Source organism: Miniopterus natalensis, chromosome 5 (genome assembly GCF_054644295.1).
Source record: "Miniopterus natalensis isolate mMinNat1 chromosome 5, mMinNat1.hap1, whole genome shotgun sequence".
Taxonomy (NCBI): Eukaryota; Metazoa; Chordata; class Mammalia; order Chiroptera; family Miniopteridae; genus Miniopterus; species Miniopterus natalensis.
The window spans coordinates 51,815,051-51,841,879 of NC_142085.1; the positions used below are offsets into that span (position 1 = coordinate 51,815,051).

The 26,829-nt window shown below is 33.3% G+C and overlaps 1 protein-coding gene across 1 annotated transcript in view; it reads right to left on the reverse strand.

The window, feature by feature from the left end:
- Positions 1-26,829, reverse strand: part of ASCC3 (activating signal cointegrator 1 complex subunit 3) — a 219,554-nt gene that overhangs the window by 148,749 nt on the left and 43,976 nt on the right. The window contains exons 8-11 of the mRNA XM_016220202.2: positions 26,230-26,355; positions 10,860-11,060; positions 10,260-10,400; positions 1,634-1,798 (exon numbers count right to left, since the gene is read on the reverse strand). Of these exons, the coding sequence (XP_016075688.2) occupies positions 1,634-1,798; positions 10,260-10,400; positions 10,860-11,060; positions 26,230-26,355 (633 nt within the window). The remainder of the gene's footprint in view (positions 1-1,633; positions 1,799-10,259; positions 10,401-10,859; positions 11,061-26,229; positions 26,356-26,829) is intronic.

Below are 26,829 nucleotides of genomic sequence, written 5' to 3' on the forward strand. Positions count from 1 at the left end.
AATAATTAAAGTACACTATTATGATCCCATGATGACGCTATCAACAACTTCATAGCAGTTTTCTGAAGAAGCTGTTGATAAGTTTGATCAGTCGAGAACACTCAGTGGGTGTAAGTAAAGTGGTCTAATGTGAGTAGTATGAATACTTTCAGAATCACCCATCCATCGACACTGGCTTAGGACCCAACCTTAAGTCAGTGGGGATATAGCACTGAATAAGACCCAGATTCACACATATAGACAGAAATGGAAGAAAATTAAAGCACAAATACATATACCACTTTTTACAATATATTTGCTTTCATTAAAGAAATCTTATGAATATTAGTAAAAACCCAAGTCCAAACCAACCAAAACTAAAGAACTCTAAAGAAGAAAAGATAAACACATCCATTGTTTAAGAAATTTCTTTTACATGTTGTGATAAGAACTCTTTTTAGGATTTAAAATGATGATTTTTGATTATATAATAGTTCTAAGCACTACTGGTTGTGATTTGAAAGGAAAAAAACACACTGATTTTTGGTTTTAAAATTATTATTTACAATACAGAAGTTATTAAATATATTTTAAGTTCTTTTAAAATACATGATACCCTACAAACACCAGAGATACTTTTCTGATAAAAATCAATTTAAAAAACCCCCTGTATTTTTTAATTGAAAAAATACAACCCTATAATTCTCAATACAGATAAGCCTGTATGAGAAATATTTCCATTTAAATAGGGATAATTTGGAACTTTATATCCTAAGCTAAATCTCAAAGCTCTATACACTATACATATTCACCAAAAAATTATTGTTGAAAATGATAAAATTAATATTCTGCAGCTTCCTCTTTATTATTAGCCCCCAAACTAGGCAGTAAATTTTTATGACATTTTCCATCACATAAAATCTAAGTTTGAATAGTCTCTGTAATCATTGAAAGCAGTTAAGAAGACAGTATTAGTTCAGTGTTGTTCACTACAACAGATTTGGCCTTCCTTACACTTTTCTCTTTTCCAAGTTTCTCTAAACATGCGAAGTGTGTTGTGAATTTAGTCCCTAATACCACCATTCAACTCAGAACCAGAACAGAATCTACACTGAATTAAAATAGTTCCCTAAGGCTCTTGTTAGTTACCAATGTTGAAGTGCTATGTAAAACACTGCCATCTATTGGGACAATCTGGTAATCACAAGGAATAAATAAAAACAGGTACTTTGCTATTTAATAATAGTAATTGCGAGAACTGTGCTAGTAGCACATGGGAAATATGAGAAGAATCACACAGACCCTTCTGTCAAGGAGATTAAAATCTAGTATGGGATACAGATGAAGGTATAATTAATTATAGCAAGTTGTGAAATTATAAGGAAGACTGATAAGTGCTAAAAATGTACAAAGAAAGAGAGTATAAAGTTAGAACAAAAGCTTTCCAGTATTTAGTTAGAGACATCAATAAAATAAGACTTAGAAGGAAAATAGAGTAATTTTAACATGAAAATGAAGTAGCTAAAGTTTTCTCCATAGTAAAATTAACTTTATCCCCATGAGAAATACATATTACTATTTCTTTGAATGCTACATTTAAATTTAAAACATTACTCATCCCTCCAAAATAAGCTTTTAAGTCACTTTCTCTTACCTGCCGTAAAGTACGTGCCACTATGCTTTCTAACACTGGTCCTCTGTCTTCATGCAGCAAATGAACTTCATCGAGAATAAGGAGCTTTACAATTTGGGAAAGAGCCACATCCCCAACACTCTTTCTTGTCACTACATCCCATTTTTCTGGTGTGGTCACAAGCATCTATAAGACAAGAAAAGGTAATCAAATTGAAACGTTAAAAAAGTCAAATAGATTATTTAGATTTCAGCTGTGTCATTCAAAAAGAAGTAAGACTGGCCACCTATGTACGGATCAAACAAAAAATGTTAAAAATATCCCAGAATGATATCCAACCAATTCACTGTAGGCAATGGTCACTTCAACAGGACCTTTCTCTAGGTTGTGATGTTAAACAGTTATTTATTTATTTATTTATTTTAAAAAATATATCTTTATTGATTTCAGAGAGAGGAAAGGAGGGAGAGAGACAGACAGAAACATCAATGATGAGAGAGTCATTGGGGATCAAGCTCGCAACCTGGGCATGTGCCCTGACCAGGAATCGAACTGCGATCACCTGAATCATAGGTTGACGCTCAACCGCTGAGCCACGCCCAGCGGGGCTTAAACAGTTATTTAAAAATCAATGAGGTAGTCAGTCATCAAATTGTAGGGTAAAGTGTACAAAATACATAACGTTTTGAAAAAAGCATCTTACAATGTAAAAAACAAACAACACTAACTTTTAAACCTGCATAAACTGACAATGGCCCTTATTTGAAAAGGGACAAAGAAGTGAACAAAGCACATGGAAATGAAAAAGGATACCAAGGATCCACTCTAGGAATGATCACCTGTTTGTGGCTATGCAAATTTAGAGGAAACTTTACTACTGATACCCAGGTTTTAAAAAATGCCCTTTAGTATCAAGTATATATGTAGTACTTTATACCAAAAACTAATATGTATCCTACAGTATAACTGGCAGGTAACAGGAACCCAAACAGTGAGCCACGGGTGATCCAAGGCATACAGAGTGGGAGGTAGGCCTGGGGTATTTGTGAGAACTTCACGGAAGCGGACCATTTGACTTGAAGCTTTGATTATGTTATCTATTTGCCTTTCACATGTTGAACTGTTTGTGTCTTCTAAAAGGACAGAGAAAAAGATGACAAGTTTAATAACATCTTCTACTATAATAACATTACATTAGGAAATAATCCTATAAGTGGATAATTCAAAGAACACATGAGGTAACAAAAAAAGCTATTCTTAGCCAGTCCATCAGATTATAGAGACTGTTGAGAATCACAGTACAACCCTGCTTTGAAGAGGTTAACAGAGACGAGGGTCAGATTGTTCTCTCAACACTTTTGTTATTTAATGTCAGTTTTGAAGTCACCTACAGGGATGATAATCTTTTTTTTTTTTTTTTTAGATTGCAAATGACAAATTCTTAACAAATGCACAATCTAATTTATCAATATAACCTGGTACATTATTAGAGATATCACTGCTATCATTTTGAAATGAACTACACTGACCACAAAATTTAACAGTTGTGCTTCAACACAACATTAATTGGCAAACTAATTAAATAGATTAAGGAATTCATGTCTAAGGTGTGAAATACTACAAATCCAAAGCTACCTAGTTTACTTGCTAAAGCTAAGTGGCAATGTGGAGATCATATAAAACTTTATGGAAAGAATATGCTACTGGAACTAAATATAAATGGATATATAATAAATTTTGAGTTCTAAAATGGACTGAAACATTCACTGTGCACTAATTAACATGTCTTACATTATAATAAACTAGTCTACTTTTAAAAATTACAAATTTAAAATAACCCAAGCCCTGGCCAGTATGGCTCAGTTGGCTGGAGTGTCATCCTGTGCACCAAAGGGTCGCAGGTTGAATTCCAGGTCAGGGCACATACCCAGGTTTTGGGTTTGATCCTGGTTGGGGGGAGTAAGGGAGGTGGCCAATCGATGTTTCTCTCTCTCCCCCCCCCCTTCCTCCCTCTCTAAGTCAATAAAAGCATGTCCTTGGCTGAGGATTAAAAAAATAATAAAATAAAATAACGCAAGATATATTATTATAAATATACCTTGCCATCACTTACTAGCAACTCTTTTTATGAAAAACAAGCCTATCTGTTCTCAAAACAGTAATTCTCATAAACTGTAAATTTATGTCACATTAAATTATAAAATAAGCAAGATTATTAGTAAACATTAGGAAAGCTACAGAGTACACCATTAAATTATAATAATAAATAAAGCTTGGCTACCTACCTCACCATGAACATAGAATATTGTGCCAACTCTTTCTTATAATTAACTTACAGAGACAATAATGTGGTGACAATTAAATTGCAAATTACGTAAGTCACTAAGAAGTTCAAAGAAAAGCATAATCACATAAATTTTTTAAATGTGTCTTACAACTGATAAAATATGGTTCATTCAGTTGAAAATGTTAGAATCTATTAACTAAGTTAATGAGCAGTATTCATGAATGCTTGCTTAATACATTTTCTGTGGTGAAAACAGCCTGAAGTTGTTACAAATTACAATCTAATGCTATAGATGCAGACCAGACAACAGTTTGCAAAACTTAGGAAGTCCATCTTCCTTTTAAAAATACATAATCACATACCTACTCAACCAACAAGCTTATAAATCTAAAATGTCACATGGTTTAGATTCCATAAACATACATATAATTACAGTTACACTAACCTCTGCTATACGCATGTCAGCTCTGATGGATGGCAACAGCTCCCGTAATGGAATCTGACAGCTAGCAGATTATACCTGCCCCTTAGGACACTACAACAAATCAGTTAGTTCCAACTACTTCCTTCTCTACATTTTTTATGTTCCTCCCTCTCCCATCAGTTCACGTGTAAAGCACAACGTCCTCTGAAGTACCTAGTTGTATTTATGTCAAAGATGACAGCCTTCAATTATAAAATGGAAATATAACAATGAATTGGGAACTCTTCAAATATAAAGGTATTCTTACTGCGTATTCTTTGTTGAAAATATATGATGTGGTCAAGTTAAAGCTAAAGAATGTAATCTTGGTATTTCATGTTTAAAAAAATTCTATACTATTTTTAGTTAAAAATGTCTCAAGTAATGTAAAATAAAGAAGCAAAGTATAATTCAATAAAACAGTCTAAAGCTTGAAGGAAGAGAGCATGGAGTGCTGAGAGCAGGGGGGGGAGGTTTCTATAATATTTAATTCAAAATGGAACATTTAAGAAAATACTTTTTAGACCACATGTGCTTACAGCTAGAGTAGAATTCTCCTTATACTTCTTTTTGTTGATTTAAAACACTCTCCAATAATCCCAGAACATACATACTAAAGTCTAGTATCATCACATAAGCTTGTAAAGGATACAATCCTTTAGTTTTACCCTAAAACTTAACATAATAGGGAAAAATACGAAAACTGTTTATACTGCCATGTGTGTAAGCCATGAAGACCTTGCTATCATCAATTCAACTGCTTGTTCATGATACCCCAGGATTTCATTCCACTCAAGTCCGGTAGAGCAAGGGTGTGAGACCACTTAACAGTGATTCCTGTTCTGCTCATTCACAAAGACAAGTTCTTGACATGTGAATAATCTGTGGTAGAAGTTTGTCCTGTGTTAAGTCCTATTCTGTAAATTGAGATGTGGCTCATAGAGAACAGCTTTCTTTGGTTTTGTAATGTAGTTTTTCCCATCGGACTGGTGAAAATGGGGGAAAAAATCCTCTCTCCTATGACTTTGAACATATGACAGTCACGGCCTCTTTCCTGCTACACGTGCAAAACTCAGTTTAGGATCCACTTCTTACTAAACTGGAACACTTTAAAATGTCATGTTGTAATACGAAAGTACTAAAGCCTCAAGTGTGATGAGCTAAAAGTGTATTCTGAAGTTCTTCACAAAAATGATTCCAAATAATACCAATTATTTTCATCTCTTCAAATAATTTCAGACATTCAATATGAAGAGATTTTACCAGTTCAAGAACAATTAAGCAAAAGTTTGTTGGCAGGCTACTACTGGGAAGAAGATGAAGGGAGGATTCTAAAATCTTAACATTACAGCAGGATAAAGGCTTGTGAAAACAAGTGTAAATAAGGAAGAGTTTTCCTTACTGTTCACGTGCTTATATTATTTGAACCCTTTATATTTTACTTAGAAAAAGAACAAAGACAGGACATGTGTACTATTTAATCACAACTTGTGGTTATCCAAAGGAGAGTTTCTCAACAGAAGTTTATGACTAAGTCACTCACTCAATGTCTATGGTTAGGAATACAAAGAGCCAAGCACAATTACACCTTTTTCTGCACTTTTTTCTCCATTCTCTTCCATCTCCTACAATCTAACAAACTTACACCACTGAGAAAGGAATCAAACACACTTATTTGTTACTGGCTTTGAAGTGGCTTAACAGAAACTCACACACACTAAAAATGAAGCACAAAAATTCACAAAGAAGGAAGAAAGCAAATAGAACTAAAGGATTAGCCAACATAGTATCCGTGATTAAGTATAAAAACCGGCTCTAAGCTTTCTTGACACCCAATTGAAAAACTGGGAGTGATTTCAGCAAGATGGCAGCAGAGGAATTTCTGGTGCTCAGAAACATCAATTTGAACAACTATTCGTGCATGAAAATAACTTCACAAGAGCTTAGGATTCCAGGCGATGGATTACAGTGTGTGGATGAAGCAGAGAAATAAGAAAAGGCGCATTGAGAATAGAAAAGATAGAGTCACATTAACCCCATCACCCCTCCTCTAAGCCCAGGCAGCCCAGCACAGAGAGATACCTGCCACACTGGAGAAGGAAAGTAAATGAGTGCCCAATTGCACTGCAGACAACCCATCCCGCAAAGGCCTACTTTCCTGGGCGGCCCTTGGTGCCTCCTCGGAAGGATCCCACAAACCCAGACTCCAGGTTGTACCAGCATCTACCTGTTGGCTCTAGGAACCCAAGTAAGATGGCTCTCAAGTTCCCAGGCAGCATCTAGGGCACCAGGTTACCAGCAGGCTCCTGCAAACCCTAGCCCAGTACATGAAAATGTACATCACTAATCATCGGGGAAATGCAAATCAAAACCACAATGAGCTATCACTCAAACAAAACTGTTAGACATCTCCCCTTTACCTAAGGTGTCTGTTGTGGATTGAATTGTGCTCCCACAAAGAGATCTGTTCAAGTCCTAATCCCTGGTACCTGTGGATGTGACCTTATTTGGGAATAGGGTCTTTGCCGATGTTAACATGATAAACTTTGCAAGCAGCATTCGTAAACTAATTTAAAAATAAATTTTCTAATTACTTTACTATTTTTACTTACTTAACAGCCATAAGAATATGAAATAATCACGATAGAAAAAAGTATCTAAATATTGATGTGAAACAAAACAAAACAAAAAAAGAGAAACTATTAATAGAATATGACCCCCAATTCCCTCTGCACTCCTCTAATACTATGAAGCATCTTATTTTTCCTAAAGGAATACTCATGGAATAGCCAAAATGGTTATTCTAAATTTTTTTTCAGTGAAAGCAAAGATAATTATATTCCCAAGTGCTTTTAAATTATAATCTAAGGAAAGGGTCTCACATAATACATAATTTGCATTCACCAGAAAGATTTCTACACATCAAAAATTACAGTTTTCTTACTACCCTCTCCAATCCAAATATATTAAAAACAAAACAATTAAAAGCAGCAATTTATATAAAGGAGTATACTTTTTACTCAAAGCATTTTAATATATTTTATGAGTAGCTTTTAAACCTTGTAAAAGTAAAAATAATAACACTAAGATTTCCATGGTTCTTCAATATAATTTATAGCTTTCTTACTAATAAAGGTAATGAGATATTCTGCAAACCAGAACTCTCATTACTTCTTAATGGCATGCTTTCAATGCAGAAAATGGTTATCTTGGCAAATAATTTTGACATTTCATCAGGGATTTTAAAAGTGGTAGCCCTCTAATTCCATTACGTATAAACACATTTGTTAAGCCTATTAAAACTGATCATTGTTCTTAGAGATCAAAGCTTTCACATTTTAGGTTCGATTCCCATTGTTTAGGTATCTCTATTAACAAAAGAAAGCTTAAAATTTTATTTTGGTTATTAGTTGCTTAATTATATGAAATTCAAAATGCAAATAGACAACACGAAACAAGAAAAAAGCAAAATGTTTAGAGTTACAAAGGACTGAAAAATCATTACTACCACCAAAAAAACACCAATTATGTTTGTGCAGTCACTTAAAAACTTAAGCTTAAGCAATCAAGAATCACCTTCAAAATATAAAATAATACTGCTGTTATTTTATTGTTTCTAAAAAAATTACTATTAAAAATAAGTCCCAAACCAAACAAAGAAGACAACTAAGGAAATAAGAAGCAACATTACAACAAATAGAATACCACACTAATTTCTAAACTACATCAAGCCCGGCCAACCGTGGCTCAGCAGTTGAGCGTCGACCTGGGATCGAGGTGATCAGGGTTTGATTCCCGGTCAGGGCACATGCCCGGGTTGCAGGCTCGATCCCCAGTCAGGCGCGCTCAGGAGGCAGCCGATCAATGACTCTCTCATCATTGATGTTTCTCTCTCTCTCTCCTTTCCTCTCTCTGAAATCAATAAAGATATATTTAAATAAATGAATAAATAAACTAAATCAACACATCAGAACATCAGAGCATTTATATTTCATCAAGACTGGGTTTTTCAATCTGTTTAAAAACTGCATTTATACTTAAGTAGCTTAGTGAATAGTGATTTCAAAATAATTAGTATTCTTCACTTATTTATGAAATAAATACACAGTATTTTAATGAGCTAAACGATTTTATCCTGAATGTCCTAATGTATGGCAGAAGTTCAGATCTTTACAAAATCCGTAAGTTGAAACAAATCCTTTTGTGCTGATAAAAATCCACATTGTGAGTCACTTTCATTTCCTCTTAGTTTTTTTATTCCATGTTTTATCAGGTAGTTTAAATTTATGTTATTTTCTTTTTGGCTCTTAACACCAAACAGAACATTGAGTGAGAGACGGAGGTCGGAGGGAGGGTGTGGTGATTATAATGTGAGCTATAAAACTAAGCTGTATTTTTCAGAGCAAAATATAATCAACGTAGTGATATGGCAATTCCAATGCTGAGACATGTAAAAAAAGACATATGGGCTAAAGTTAATCTGATTTCTAATGTGACTATACATAACTTGAGATCTCTGAGGGGAAGGGAGTAGGAGGAGACTGGAAGAGATTAGACAAAGAACACAAATGCACATGTGCACAGCCCATGGACACAGACAACAATGTGGTGATGGGGGAGGTAGGGAGCGGAGGGGACAACAGGGGGCTGGAAGAGGGGACATCTGTAATAGTGTCAACATTAAAAACAAACATCAAAATTAAGTTTGAAATGATAAATTATGAAATGACAAACTGATGAAAACGCTATTCCTAGTTACTAATTTGAATGTGTTAAAATGTTCGTGTTTTACAGTATTGTTTACAACCTTCAATGTTAAGTATTTATGTTATTTTTTTCAAAGATTATTGGGCTTTTATTTCCTATTATACATGCTTTGTTTTAGTACTTATTTCTAGTCAAACACGCATACTCTTGGATTTGTTTTAATAGGAAAGTTTGAAAACACTGTAAACAATTATCCAAGCAAAAATTAAATAAAACATAAAATACTGAGGACTACTATGGGAGCAGGCTCTGGAGGATCCTGGGAAACTAAGAGAGAGACATGGAAAAAAATACTCTATCACAGCTTCCAGAAGAAACTAACCCAGCTGACACCTTGATTTTGGACTTCTGACCTCCAGAACTGTGGGAGTTAAGTTTCTGTTGCTTCAAGCCACCAAGTTGTAGTTATGTGTTATGATGGCCCAAGGGAACGAGTAATCCTCCAATCAAATTTTAAATCACTGTCCATTCAGTGTTCCAAAATCTGTATCCCCTATTTTCTATCAAACTCCCTGAATTACTCCATTAATATTTGGTCATTTTGTATTTTATTTATTAAGAGCACCATGAACATCACCTTACTTACATGTTGTGTCCCTGAACGATACCTAGGTTGTAGCTCTAATATAGTTTCTGTATATGTAGTTAGTAGGATCCTTGAAGGCAGAAACTGTGAATCTTAAGTCCTTGCTGTCATGCATTTCACCCAACAGAGTGCTACATACAAGCGTGACTACCTAACTTCTTACTTGATGAAATAAAAAAGGCCTACGAATTTTTAAGTTACATCACCCTGAGGGACTGGTCTGAGACTAGGTCACTTAAGCGTCTACATGTTTTTCTGCTCTTAAAACTGAGGTCTGTTTCATCCTTATGCCCTTGCGTTTTAAAGAACAGTCGTTGCTAATGGACTTAAAATTTACCCCAGGAATCTAACTCGAGGTAGAGAAAATCGCAGAAGTCAGACAGGATGCCAGAAAACAAAGCCCCACCACGATGTTACTCTTTTGTAAAAGACGTGGTTACAAGTAAAATTCATTGTGTCCGCATTACGTTTTATAGTTACTTCAAATACAGCTATTTAACATTTTTCACAATTACCTGGGGGAAAAGGTAAGTATGCAACATACCTGAGTCCGTAAAATTTCACTTTTTGACAACTGCATATCACCAGTCAACTCTTTCACAACGATGCCCAGTGGCTCTAGACGTTTGCTGAAGTAATTTGTCATTTCAGCTGCCAAGGCTTTCATTGGAGCGACATATACAATCTGCACCAAAGAAACACTAGCTTGATGAATGAGCAAAAACCACAATGTCATTCGTTTCACAGTAGCCAATACAAGTTATAATTCATTGTGAAATATGATTCTAGCCACTTCAAGTGAAAAATCTTAATAGTGATATATGAAAAGTACTTATCTTTGTTGGATAAGTATACAGCTATTTAAAGGACAATGAAATTTGTTTATACAGCCTTATCACTTGGAAAATTGGTTCTGCTTCAAAGCTAAATATATTTTCACAGCTTTTCACAAGAGTAATGGGATTTTCATAACACAAACAGAGGTTGCCTTAATAGTAATGAAGTAAATCAAGCAGCTTTCTTTATGTGACTTCATGTACAATAATCCCAAAAGACTTCCAGATTTGATACATGTACAACGAACGGCCAAATAATTATAATTTTACAATTTAAAAAGCTGCTGTCTGGCTTGTTAATTTCCTACCTTAAATTCATTCTTTTTAATAACACCTTGTTGAAAATGTTGGCGAATTTCATGCAAAACTGTAAGCATTGCAATGTTGGTCTTCCCGGCTCCAGTAGGGGCACAAATCAGCATGTTCTCATTGGTGTTGTAGGCAGTCTCAAACACAATAGACTGAATTCTATTGAGTCTCTTCATTCCTTTAAAAGCCAGCTGACCAATCTAAAAACCAACAGGACCCATTATAAATGATAATGTGAAGGACTCATACAAGAGAGTAAATGCAAACATTTATTTCCCTCTATTAAAAACCAAATGACCTATTTGTTCAGTCTCTCAGTGTGCCCTATATTTAAACAAAAGTATGTGCAATTGAGAGCAATTCACAAATATACGATTCTAATGCATTTGGGAATTGCAACTCACTAAATTAGAATATGATAATGGGACTGTATCTGTATCTTTGTACTCAATCCTAAGTATAAAACAATGATAAATTAATAGGATAGGGAAACAAAACTAAACACAGGTGTCTTTTGAATTTATACGATGCTATTCTAGTTTACGTAGACTGAAGATGACTAATTAATGTGCAAACAGGAAACTTCCTGGTGATATAAATCAACACAAACTTCTGTTTCAGTATCTTACGGATTGTTGAAAAAACTTTTTGAGAAGGCAGCTATAATCAGTGGTTACATTTATTCACAGGTTACATTACAACACATTACAATTGTAAGCACTTTGATATAGTCCCTTATTTCATCATGAGAAGAGTACTATAGAATAGGTACTCTTGTTATGTTCTTTTAACAGAGAAAAAAGACAGAGTATACCCCAAACAAGACCCTTCAAAATGTGATCCCTTGTTATCTCCACCATTGCTACTTATACACACTGTGCTCTGATCATTTTTTGTGCTTTTGCACTACCTCTAATACCTTTTCCAACCCTGTAAGATGCATCATCATTCTAGTTCAAGTTCAAGTTCAACCATAATCTGTGGTCATCTCTAATTCCCTAAGCAATTATTACATTTACTTATTTATACTTTTCCATATTCAAAATGATTCAATAAACTCTCATTTCTCTCGGCACCTAAACATTCATACAACCCTTTTTTTATATTGTCATTATGACGCTTAACTACAAATATTGAAATGATTTTTTTATATGTATATCTGGCCCACTGGATTGAAACTAAGGATTCAGTTTTATTACTCTTTATATTTCCCTAGTACCTAACCAATGCTAGGAACATAAAAAGCCTGTAAATAAATTTTTATTGACTAATAAATAAAGTGAATGAATGAGGAGAAAAGTCTTAAAATGATATGCACTGCATACTTAATAACCTCCAAAGAAATAGTAAACTAGAATTAACCAAAATAGGTATGAAGCAGTTCAGGAAAAAAAAAACTATATTCAACCTTAAAAAAATTACTTATGTTCTTAAAGATAACAGTTTAAGTAAGAAGTAAACTAAAACATTAGAAAAATATACTGACAAAAAAACCTATTTTATATCGAAGTTTATAACACTGTATTCAAGTCAACTTGTATAACTATTATTATACTAAGGATATATCAGTTTAAGTATTCATTTTCTTAACAAAAGTTAGTGCCTAAAATGATCCTTACAATGCATTAGCTGTGATTTTTAAAAAAGGCATGTTAGAACTTACATTATGTCAATTCAGTTTTCTATAATAAAGATGAACTATGTGCTCAGGCATCTGAGACAAAAGTCACTAAGAAGAATGCCATTTCAGGTAGGAGAGACAAAATATTAGAAAAACAAATAGAAGTAGTTAAATGTTAGTAGTTGTGAGATGGATATGGGAGGAAGAGATAGCAGAGATGAAGATGGAAAAGTAGGCCATGACCATACTCTGAAGGCCAGACTACACAGAGAATCCTCTAGAAACCTCTGACGTTTTTCCTGAAAGACTATATAAAGAAATTAGCAAAGGAAACAGAGGCCTAGAGAAGTTCCATAACTCATTCTACCCAAGTCCGCACTGCTGTGGAATAGATGGGACCTAAACTATTTGTTTTAGTTCCACATACAAACCACCACCAGATTTACTGTTTAAAATAATATACAGTATTTTGCCAGTGTCTGCATTCATTTAAAAAAACAAAACAAAAAACTGTTGCAAAAGAATCCTTAAAATATAGTTGCATACATACACTCTGACAAGAAACAGCAAGTTACAAAATAAAACAAAATAAAAAAACCTCCCAAAATTTGTAAATTATTTCAAACAGCCCATGTTCTACCCTATTTCCCAAAAGTTTCTTTTTGTTTCTTATTTTTAATTTATGAAGATGAATGTAATAATTTTCATCAATATACTTGTTGGTAAAAAGTAAAAAAAAAAAATGTACAAAGACAGCAATTGTAACAATATTAAAATATATATTTCACTAGAGAACTAGTGTATTTCAAATTGTGTCTGAGAGTTACTAGACTGTGAGATAAAGTTCATTATACATAAGGGATTTCTTCTATTTGAGTAATATTCAGATTATATTTACAAATATCTTAAAGCAAAAGAGGAAGAGTGTGATTACATCAAAAACTATTTCACTCCAATTTAGAACTATGTAATAATAATATTCAGTGTTTTATTTATAATGTCTAATTAAAATGTGGCAATAATCACTGCTTCCAAATATTTGGTATTCTTCTAACAAAAAAAATGTGTATTGATTTTACATATTAATGAATGTATAATGTGAAACTGTAATTATTTTTCTTAGCATGTCAGCATTTGCTTTTATACAGAAAACTTATGTCTCACGGCTCATTTATCATAAAGGCTTTATGTTTGGCCCTGATAGTCATTCTAAATATATATCATAAATGTAGGTCATTTTCCTTTTTAATTGGTTTTAACTACGCATTTTCAAAATATATCCTAATCAGCAGATCAAAAGTATTTTAAATATTACAGTGTCCTCCTAAATCCACTTGCCTATTTATATTTTGGATTCATCAGACTACTAATCTTACAGAAATGACATGACTCGTAAGGCAATTAATTCCACAGAAAATATAAGTTTCTCATATCCCTTATTAAATACTGGCTACACAGGCCACATGGTATTTTTAAAAATAATCTGATGTTATTTACCTGGAAGACCAACAATGTACCCTAAACATCCTGCATTAATTGTTTATAGTAATCAAATGTAGGTACTTATACTTCCAGTAAGTTAAAAAGCACTAACAAGATATCTGAGAAAAAGCCAGGACAATGCTGTACCTTCCAATCTAGTATATGTATCAGAAGCTTAAGTTTAAAATATTCTAACAGTAAGCATTACAATTTCTGCATATTTTTAGGAAAAAATTATACAGATACCAAAGATATACACTGCATAACTTTCACAGTTTAAGTTTCCTCTGGATCCAGATAGCATGTGGTTTAGATTCAAAATCTGAGAATCAGAGATGATTGTAACTCAGAGATATGATTGATCACACTCAGTCTAAGGTCTATATGCTAGAATCTCACCACTCTAATATTCTTCACAAACCATGCTCTGCACCATAAACTACTTAACAGCCAAGGGATTAAAAATAAAACAATTTACACAAATACCTTACTTAACAGCCTTGAGTATTCTTTAGATAATAGATGATTTTCTTTTAGATAATTATATCATTTTTTTCATTTAAAGGTATTCAAGTATTTACTGATGTGGCTGTGTGTGTGTAATCATTCTAAAATAGATGACTTTGGGCTCCTTAACAGGATACATTAAAGACTATTTGATCTTTCATTTATGGCTGAGTTCACCATCCATTTATGTGGCAAATATTTATTGACCTTCTATGGGCCACTAATAGTTTAAATGGTCAGAAAGGTAGTTTATACAGTTTACACTGTAATGAGGGAAGATAAAAAAAATCAACAAATTTACTACTGAACAATCAAATTATTTCAAATACTAATATGAATACATTTTTAACAGATGGTGTAACACAGAGGAGTGGGACATCACAGTTACTTTAAATTAAGCCTCTTGGAAGGTGCCTCAAAAGCAGGACCTGAGTTGGGAAAATAACAAGCAGCAGGCCATGATAAAATATGAAAGCACAGTGTATTCTAGGCAGAACAAGAACCTAGAACTAGACTAAGTCAGGGCTAAGCCAATATGTTCAAGGAGCTGTTTGGAGATTGGTGTGGCTGTGTAAATGATCAGACATAAGACAGGAAAGGAAGAGAGGAGTCACATTGTGTGGGCAACTGTAGGTCACGATAAAGAGCCTGGGTTTTTATTTGCAGTACAACAAAAAGCCTCTGCATGATTTTAAGTAGAAGAATGACAAATACATTTTTTAAAGCTCTATCTGGCTACCATCTGAAAAGCGGATTCATGAATGGTAGAAAACTATGCTGGTAGCACAGGTGGGCGTTGATGCTGGTTTACTTTAGGGCAGTGGAAACATGTTCATAGGGGGACACAGACTGTATTTCTGAGGTACAACCAATGACTTGATGATGAGCTAAATGTGAGAGGGAGAAGAAATGAGATATATCAAAGTTGAACGTTTTTTTCCGTGAGTAGATGGATGGCAGTTCTATTGCTGATAATAAGAAAAACTAAGAGGACAGACTGAGAGAGGAAAAAACATTCTATATGAAGGGCCCATTACACGTCCAAGGAGAAATGTCAGACAGGCAATTGCATCTCACTTTGGAGGTCAAGGAGTTTTTCAAAATGCATTTTCAGAGAGGCATAATGATTTTCCCAAGGTTACACAGTAGTAGCAGACCCAAAATAAAAATTCACACTCTACTAAGAATAATGGAAGACCAAACACCAAACACCCTAGTAGTAGTGAAATCTTAAGGACTGGATGATATATTAAAAAACAAACTAGTCCTACAAATAAAAAAAAAAAAGAATGTTTATAAAACTTTACACATTTCTAGCGTAGATCACGACTATCCAACAGAAAATAAAGCAAGCCAAATAAGTAAATTTAAATTTTCTAGAAGAAACATAAAATGTTTTTTAAAGTGAAATTTTATGACTTTATTTAACCTAATATATACATAAAATCCTGTTTTATTATGTGAAGATAAATTAATAATGATACACTTTACATTCGTTTTTCATATTAAGTCTGAGAGATTAGTATATTTCATACTTAGAGAATTTCTCAATCCAGACTAACTGTATTTCAAATGCTCAACACCTACATGTGGCTAGTGGCTACTGCATCAAACAGTGCAGCTCTGTAGGGCATCTAGATTACTTATATTATGTTTTAAAACTGATTAGCATACTGTCAGAACATAGCAGATTACACAGGAGGAAAGGCTCTTAGGGCTCTTGCCAAAACCCTTAATATGGTCGGAAAGGTCCTGCCATAATCTGAGTCACGGAATGCAGGTGAATTACATTATAAACTTTCAACATTTGAGGATGTTTTGGGAAAGAAAAAGAGCATTAGTTTTTATCTGACCTCTTATTCTCTATGAATTTTCCTTAGCAAGCAAAGAAACAAGAAAATAAGTAATCACTTGTTAAACCTGTTAAAGAGTGGAATTAAAGTTCTTTTCCAACACTGATGAAATCAATACTACTTATTTCTGTATTCAAAGTCTAAAATAAAACAATTAAGTCTAAGCATCTACCACATACCAAATTGGTTCCAACTGAAGCTTCACAAGGTTACAACTTAGATTTTTCATTGTCTCCCTAATACCTGGCACAAAGCAAATATTCAGTGATGTTGTTTTTTCTGTTATCTGCTTTAGCTGAGTCATTTTCATTAAATCATAATACCATCTTTGATGAATTTTCATAAATTAAATAATACTTCAGACACTGTGTGTTAAGCACGACTATCTTTAAGACAGGATATTGGTATAAAATTTTCTGCTCACATTATTTAAGCCTGACAACTGTTTTCCATCAGATACCATAAATACAAGCCAAATTACCTTTTTTCTACATTCATTCACTGAAACTTCCAGTGAAACTACAAGTTACCTTGAATTGCATCAGCTCCTGCTACATTTGCGCTGGGAACTCTCCCCCAAGCCCCAAAAAAGGGTTGTTGAAAAACATAATTTTTATAACTTTTAAATCTTCCTGATAGCATTAGAAAAAATTAGTGAAAACCACGCTTTTTTCTTTGCTTTAGCTGCAGGAGAATTATAGGCAATTTTTGGGACACTGTTATAGTCCAAGTAGGGATCCTCCTTTACCACACATAATAGAATTGGTCAACTATACTTCAGGTCACTGTTTTTTCACACAGGAGGTTATGTTCAATTCAGTGGACTGTGCCTAGCATTTTTAAAGAATACAATATGAAAAAAAAGAAAACAGTACAGTGTATCACATATAAGGGTAAACACTGTCTCATGAAAATTTTATTTGTGCTTGGGTATACTGAATCACAATGTAAAGTAACTTTTTAATGTGAGCTGTAATAAAAAAAGTTTGAAATCCAGTGTTAAGATAATCAATTTCCAGTGAATACAAATGTATTCTTTCAAAATACAGCTTATTTCATTTTAAGAATAAAAACCTTTCTTTCACAAATGCTTATAATCTTGGGTTTAGTAATTTCACTTTTTTAGAATGTGCCCAAAACATAACTGCACATCTGCAAAACTGTGTATATATAAGATTACTCATCAGAAAATTACTTGTGGTAGCAAAAACTGGAAACAATTCAAATGTCATCAATAAGATACCACTAGAAAAAATTAGGGCACATCCACACAATGGATTGTACCAACCATAAAACAGAATAAGAATGTTTTCTATTTACTGAGATGAAAAGATCTTGTTATGTTAAAAAAAAAAGCAAGGTGTAGAACAGTATCCTATCTTTTTCTTTAAAGTTGGTGGGGGTGGGAAATAGGGAATAAGAATCCGTATTTATATTTGCTTGTAGAGGTGCATACACAAAATATATAAGATCTAAAAACAATGTCTATTAATGGAGAGCAGATAGGGAACAGGGATCAATAAGAAAACTTTTACTACATAAAGTTTTCGAGCTTTTGAAATAACAATAATATCTATGAAAAAAAGGGGGGGAAGGTACCATTAAAATATGGTAAAATTAAAGAAGCATCTGATTAAATGGAAAAGTCTAAATGATCTCTCAAGCATTGCAAAGGACTTCATATTACAAAATTCTCATTATTCCTAGAGTTTTACCCTCTGAAGACAAAAAAGGTAAATTGAATTACTCTTCTAACAGTCCTTCAAATTATTTTAAATAATAAGTCCCTCCACTTACTGTCCTCGACATTCTCTTTTTCGGTCATAATACGCCTGGTTCCTCAATGGTTTCTGTCAATTAAAAGTCTGGGAACAGATGAAATAGCAGGTTCACTTCCTACTTCCAATACCTGTGGCATTACACCTGTGGCCTCATCGAAGCCTCTATGTCTTCATCAGAGGACCAGCTCTGTTATTAAATGCAAGCCTACACCGTGTCCTGCTGTTATTTAAATATATCTTTATTGATTTCAGAGAGAGGAAGGGAGAGAGAGAGATAGAAACATCAATGATGAGAGAGTCATTGATCAGCTGCAGCCCACAACCCAGGTATGTGCCCTGACCGGGAATCGAACCCCGATCTCCTGGATCCTAGGTCGACGCTCAACCGCTGAGCCACGCCCGGCAGGGCTGTCCTGCTGTTATTTAAAATACACCCTCTCATTCCTTCAGTGTATACAGAGTACTGCCTCCCAAGTGTCAAGCTTTGAGGACTTGTTCTCTGTCCTCAAAAATTCACAGCACCACAGGTGACTCTGGACAACCAGGAACCTATTACTTGGGCCCCAACTATACCTCTGAACTATACACTTCCTTACCATAACCTTTAAAGGAACCAGGGAACACCTGACACTCTACTTCACTGAATATTCCAACAGTAAACTAGATGATCTATAACAAGATCAGGGGACTAATATGATATAAAAATATATATAACCTTAAGTTATCTTTAATGCTCTTGAATTACAAACAAATGCTAAGATAATATATTTCTGATTATCCAAGTTGGCAAGTAAATTGTTCATGAATCCATTTAACGATAATAGTAACAGTTAAAGAGCATTTGTATTGAGCACTTACTACATACTAGGCTTTGTTTTAAATGCTTTAAGTGATTATTTCATTTACTACCCAAACAAAACCTATGAGGTGGGTCTTTTACTATCCTATTTTAAAGATGGGGAAACTGGGCAAGGAGAGATTAAAGAACTCCCTCAGGGATAAATGGACAGTAAGCAGCAAGGCAAGGACTGGAACCCAAGTAAATTAATTTTATAAAAATACAAAGTCAATAAAAATACTGACCATTCTAATAAAAATAAAAAATGCAAAATAGAAAATGAATTTTTATTAATCTGAGTATTTAACACTTTTTATAAATTGACTATTTTGGGTAATTTTTGTATCTTCATATATGTCATATACATTGCTTCTAAATGATTAACATTAATAAACTCACATATCATTTAATCTAAAACTTCCATTTCAAAAAAATTTATCCAAATTAAACTAGCTGAAATAAGAATGCCAGATAAGTAAACAAGCACACAGATACTTGCTATATTACCAATTATAATTTTTAAAAAAAGAAGAAATTGAGTATCTATAAATATTCATAATATATGCTTCATGAATTACACACACTTATAGGAAAATGTATCTGAAAAGGAAAAAGGTATGCCACAAGATAGTGAATAACTGATTAAATATAACTTGTTAAAACAAAATACATTATGAAAAGATATATATCAAACTGTTCCATTGGAACTGGGGTTATAAAGAAACTTTACTTTCTATTTCATAAATTTAGATATTATATTTTAGACACTGTGTTTTTGTAGTGAACAGATTTTATAGTCAGCTCTACAAAATACTTCCCTGGTTAGATAAAAATATTTATCTTAAGAATAAACAAAAGGGGAAAATCTACTCTATATTGTCTTTCTGTTTTAAAAATAACAATAATTTATTGCTTTATAGATATAAATATCTAATATTTTAATGTAAATACAAAGTACCTGATTCACAGTTTTTCATTATGACATAGAAAGAGTCCTACATCTTTACCAAACACCAAATTTTCAATTTGTATTTCCACTTGAAAATGCACTGAAAAATTACTGCATTGTGTTAAGAAACAAGAAGTGCATGGCCACTGTTAGTTTCTCTTCACTGAAGATTTGTGTGTTTTAATGTTTCACGATAGTAATTCATTTTGAATTAGACAATCTGGGTAGGGGAAATAATTTTTTAGCAACAAAAGACCTTGGGAGAGTAATTTATTAAATCTTTGAAGGAAGTGAGATTATAAGATTTTGTGAAAATCAGGTAAGTTAGTTATTTTCTAAAATGAAACAGGCAAATTTTATTACGTACCAAAAAAGCAATGAGAAATAGCAATGCGTAATTCATAATCCTTTCATATTTAACAGAATGCATTCAAACCATTTAAAAGAATAACCTAAAACACTTAATATTTCCACAAATGTCAATTCTTAAAAATCCTCTCATGCTTAGCCCACCTAAGCAGCATAACGACAACAACAAAAACCCCAACTAAACAGACGTGCCCTCCTATATCCGCTACCTCCTTGATGACAAAATGGTAAGTAAAAGGCTGTTACCGCCTGTCCTGGAAGAGAAAAAAACACAAGGAGAGGAAAAACGAACAACAGCAGTATCATGTTTTATGAGAACTTAAGGTATAACAGGAGTGAAGAGGACACTAATTCCCCAGGTCTGAGTTAAGGCTTGAATGCTAAGGAAAGCTAAAGAGGTCTCACGAGGGGATTTAAAAGACAAAGCTTTGCCTGCACAATCATAACTCCACTGATAAACCAACAAAACTACACATCCATTTCTACAAGCATGCTCTTAATAATAATTCAATATGTCAGATGTCACTCTGAAACACCTTCACCAAGGTGCTACACCAACAGTCACATTCACAGTCACAAGACGACAGTAAAAAACATGGTTGGAGCAAAGTTACAGGTTTGATCTGGCTAGGTTTGGTTTACTTTAGCCAGAACCACCATAATAAACCATAATAAATGAGGGATGGTTTCACAAAACCAACATTATAATTAAGTATACAAACTTCAGAGGCGTAAAGCAGAAGTGAAAGGCTAACAAGCAGGTACTTTCTATGAAGTTAATATATTACTTTCATAAGGAGAATGAACTCGTACTGATGTGTACTATAAGTATCCCTCCAGAATGTCATCATATGTGTTGTACCATGATTTTGGTGGCATTACAGTCTACTTGGCCCAAAACTGTGGGACCTGCCTTTTGTCAAACAGCTGCACTTCTAACCATGGCAATAAAACAGAAGCCAAAGAGTCTCTGTCAAATTCTGTTGAGTCCCACACTGAAAATGTCATTTTCAGTTTCTTGGCTGATATTTACGGTGATAACTGGTTTCAGCTCTGACTTTAACCTTTAAATTATTTCCACTAGCTTTCTTGGAATCTTTTAAAGACGGTAAAGTATTTGGACTTATGTGGTCAAGCTTACAAAATGTTACAGATATTAAGTTATAGGTAATTTTTTATTTAAAAATTTTTACAGTATATTTGACTTTAAACTTTCCAAAACTAATTAAAGCAAGAATGTCATTTTAAATGTACATTTCCTTAAACAAAAAAGTTCACCAACAGAATCTTCAAGTCAATTGTTCTACTTGCATTCAATCTAACAATATTTGAAAAACTTATTATCAAGATTTCATTTACTATAAATATTAACATAGCAAGAACATATCATATAAATGAAAGTATTAATGACTTATTTAGAACAGTCAGTTCAATAGGCAAACTTGAATGTGTGTGTATTCCAATATTCCAGTGCTTAACAACATACTTGGCATTGCTTTCCTAAAGAACAGAAACTTACAAATATTTTTAAAATTTAATATTTGAAATATACAATTTAATGTCATTAACTCATTTCATAAAATAGATAATCTGAGAATTATGTTTTTATCGGGGAAATAAGCAGTACACTGGACTTATAAATTGCTTCCTTAAATTAAAATTTACAGCTTATTTCCCACATGAAATCTGAAGCTCACTTGGAAGGGTTCCAAATACACTAAACCTACCACCCAAAAGAGCAAGAGAAGGACCTGGTCAAAGGCTGCTGGAGAGGAGCTCAGCTGAAGGTTTGCAGAGGAGGCCAGTGCTTTGAGAACAAGTTTCTCATACTTGGCGTAGGGAGTGTGTGTGTTTTGAAAATGATAGATTTCTAGGACTCAAACTTTGAGATTTTCATTCATTTGCCTACGGTGGGAAATAGTAATTGTACATTACTTAACAACACCCTCCCCCCACAAGTGATTATCAAATATAAGCAAGATGGAGAACTGAGATCCTAACTTTCCCTACTGACTCCCAACACAGTGATTAGGTTTTCTTAGTCATCTGTTTTTTAGTAATTTAATACAACCTACCCTGAGAAGAACAAAGTACATTTTACTAATAAAAACCATCTGTTTAAAACATATCTCAAATTAAAAAGGAAAAGTTAAAGTGAAGGAACAGCTTCTATAAGCATTACTCAGGCTGGAAATTTACTGATCACCTACCATGTATCACAAATACTGCTACACATACATATTCTGTGCATTGACACATGTAATCTTCAATATAAATAGTCTGATGAGAAAAATGAACCTTAGAGATGCTATGCAACTTGATCCACACCACAAAAGGTGTGAATGGTGAAGTGGAAATTTGCCTAACTGGACAGTAAGTTCCTTAAAGTCAGAATTATAATTCTAAACCTCTTGGTACCCAACATACCTCCTTGCATCAATCAGAAGCTCAGAAAATTATTACTGAGAACTGATGACCAACCCATACGTATTTCCAGAGACAAATAATGAAAATAGTATAAATAGAAACATAATCATACCAAATATTTGTTTATTAAAATAGGCCTGTGTAAGCACAATATGAGATGATAGGGACTAAGACTATTTCTAAAGCAATTTCAAATTCCCACATTTCAAGTTAAATTCCTCTACTTTTCATACTTCTGAATATATTCTAGTTCTAAAATTATCATTCTGAAGTAACTCAATATGCCTGTAAGCTTCTAATCTTCTAATTTCCTGTCATAAAAATAAATAAAGTGGAGGTCGTAATGAGTTATTTCATTACATTTCTCCTAGCTAGAGGCAGACCTTAGTTATAACTCTCTCTCTAGTTTAGCAGGTATTTTTCAAGCAGCTGGTGCCCTTTTCCTACTTAGCTGTTTGCAAGTGTTCCCTGTAGACTGCAATCCTGAAAATGTTCAGAGCATACAAACAAAACTGTCTTCTTTAGGAGGGAAAATAGAGTAGTATTTCTCTTTAAAACAGACCTAGCTACTTCACATATTTGAATGACAGTAAAATTTCACAAGTAAACATTACTGTTTAATCACATAATTTAAATAATTGCTAGGAGTCATAAATAAATAAAAATATCTTATTTATAACTTTATAACAAAGCTTAAACATTTAGTGAGCCCAAAACAGAAGTGTATACAGTATAAAGAGCATGTTTTCACACACAGCAGATCGAATACATCAAAACCCTTATCTACTTTTGAGAGTGAGCTGGGAAAGTTTTTAGTTTTTCCTTACAGTTCCCATAGTAATACTTTAAGGAATACTCCAATACATACAGCAATGGCCCTCCTGACAGTGACCAAGTTTTTACTTCCATTTACTAGATGTCAGTAGCACCCTCCTAGTTGTGACAACCCAAAATGTTTGCACATGTGCCAAATGTCTCCTGGGGAGGGGGAGGATGTGGGGACTCCTCACATGCTGCCCAGTGAAAACTGCTACTGTAGGTAAAGAGTGAGAAAGGGGGGGTGGCGTCAACCCCTTTTCCTTTTCTCATTTTAAGGCCTTACTTGAGAGTAAGACTCACTTTTCCAATACTTTGCAACTGTGAGTACAGGACTTTTTTCCTTTGTTGGATAGTGACTTACAATGGAATGCAACTGGCTATTAGCCTCCTTCGGAGAGAGGTGGGAAGACAAACCTTTTAACTTGCTGTGGTTCCCAATTTCCAGAGTTATCTGCTGCTTTTCGTTTAAAAAGAAAAAAAAATCCACGGAAAACACTGAAGGCTGTTAAAACATAGGGATTTTGTGAGCTTCAGTGGAGCAATAATTCTCACCTTAATCAGCTTCATGTCCTACTCCATTCCCATAAAGGCAAGTTTCTCCATTTGGGAGAGATATTTTTATTGTAAAGAAATAATGAGAGAGAGAGAGAGAGATTGGGACATAGAGATATGACAGCTCCAGACATCTGCAGAGTGTCTCCCTCAAGTCTCAAGTCGTTAGGTGAGTAACTGAACAGCACAAGCATATGAGAAAACTCCCCAAGGTCGGGGAGAGAACCATATGAACAGATTAGAGGAAGTAAACTCAGGTCTCACCACACAGGGTCTGACACAGTTCCTGTTCTCACCAACCAAAGTGGAAAACCTCTAAACTAACTGGGAATTAAAGAGTACTCAAATTAGCCCTGGACTAAACGCCATTCTGGTCTACTTAAGAAACTTTAAAAGCAAGACCTGAAAACTCTAACTGATCCAAAGTAACATCAGAATGTCCCAGGAAAAGATTCAATAATATTTACAAGAATACAAAAATATCCAATACTCAACAGGTAAAATCATAATGTCTGGCATCCAGTCAAAAATGGTAAAATGTATCAAAAAGCAGAAAAAAGTTATAATAAAAAAAGAAATATTCATCAATTAAAATCATTCCAGAAATACCACAAATGACAGGCTGTTCAAGAAGACAGAACAAGGACCAACAACTATGGCCTGAGGACCAAACCTGGCAAGAGACCTATTTTTATTTTATTTTTAAAAATTTTTTATGGTCTATAAGCTAAGAATGGTTATTACATTTTGAAAGGATATTTTAATAAAAAGGAAGACAATAATAACTGTGAAACAGAGACCCTATGTGGCCCACAAAGCCTAAAATAATTACTACCTGCTCCTTTACAGAGCTAAACATGCATGCTTATTTAGAAATAAGTATGAAAGAAAAATAAGCCTGATTCATTCACTATATGGACAATGAATGTTAATGCTTTTACATAAAAAGTTATAGTATTAAATATAAAAAAATAAAATAAATCTTAATGATAATGCTTATAATGACTGGTAAGGTTTAAAAAGAATTATGTATATAATTATTTAATTTTATAGGCTCTCAGCCCTGGCTGCATTTCAAAATCACCTACAGAGCTTAAAAAAATCATCTTTAAAATATAGATATCTTGGCCCCTCCCAAAAAATTGTGACTAAATAGGAGCCAAAACATTTGGATTTTGAAAAGTTCTAATTAACAGAATTCAATCTACTAGTAAAGGTTTGATTACAATTTTGGTCTACTATAAAAACTTATTGTAGAAAAACAACTTAGAATTGTAACAATAAAGAATTGTAATAAAGGCATAAAATGTAATACTGTATGGTAAATAAAAATAATGTTAAATATGTATGACACAGAAAGATATATGTAAGTATATATACAAACACACAAAACAATATTTATTATATCATTTGATTTTGTAAAATAAAATACACATGCTAACATATATACTGAATGTAGTTAATTTTGGTTGACTGTGGTTACACATTATGCTGCTTTATGGTATTCTTTTGCTTGAATATATTATTTGATATTTCTGAATGACTACTCATATATAAAAACAAAGCAACTTCATTTTGGTAACAGAAAAGATTAACTTTAAATAATATGTATGCTTTAAAGTAAATTTTAAAATATTTTATTTTGAGATAAAAGAAATATGGCAAAATTTTTACAAATGGTAAATTGAGACAAAGAGTATATGCATAATTCTAATCACATAACTTTTCCATAGGTCTGAAATTATTTAAAATTTACAACTTAAGGGAAAATAAATAGTTTAGAATTTAGTCCCCCCTCCCTCCAATATTATGTTTCTTTATAACTTGACAATTTGATATGTCTATACAATACAGAAAACCTTTAAAACATTTTACTTAAGTCAGTTTACATAGGTTGAACCAAATATCAGCAGAAAGAACCAAAATAAACATGAAGTTATAGAAATATATACACAGAAATGTACATAAATATGTTTTATGTATAAAGGAATGTATGTATATATGCATTTTAAAAAATTTAAACTCCCCTACTATGCATCTTTAGTAACCAACCACATATGTCTCTTTACTGTATTAGTTAACTGACCTTTAAAAATAATTTCTCCAATACAAATCCAGTCATAAACATACCAAGGATCAAAAATATCAACTCTATAAAATTATCATCTCACCTCATCTAAGTCTTGGATATAAACTGGTTTTTCCTCAAAGCCAATTGGCATTGGTTCACTGTGGGGAATCTTTACTTCTTCATACATCTTCGTATTCTCTCTTTGGATTCCTTCTGGCAAAATCATCTATAAACATCAAAAATTAAAATCCAATAATAATAAAAAAACAAATGCTCTATGATAAATATTCTTGTGAGAGACAGAAAAAGAGACAGAGAGAGAGAGGAAGAGAGAGAAAGAGAGAGAGAGTGTGCTACTCGTTTTACCAAATAGCACTAAAAAATAAATTTAGCTAATTTAAAGGAAAGGAAGCCTAAACAAACAAACAAAAACCAGGTACACACAAATCATTCGTGTATCAGGTATCTCATGTAACACACAAACCATATTATGTTGATAAATCTTAAAGTATACATTAATTAGATGGAATTCTAGAAGATAAATGTACTCACAAAGGTAGGAAAAATATGCAATATATAATGTAAAGTTTAGTAAAAAAGCAATACATCTGCTAAAACTCCAAAAAACAAGTAGCATATATAATGAAGGAGAGGTGAACAAATATGTTTTAAATACCTACTGTGTGTCAAGAACTTTACA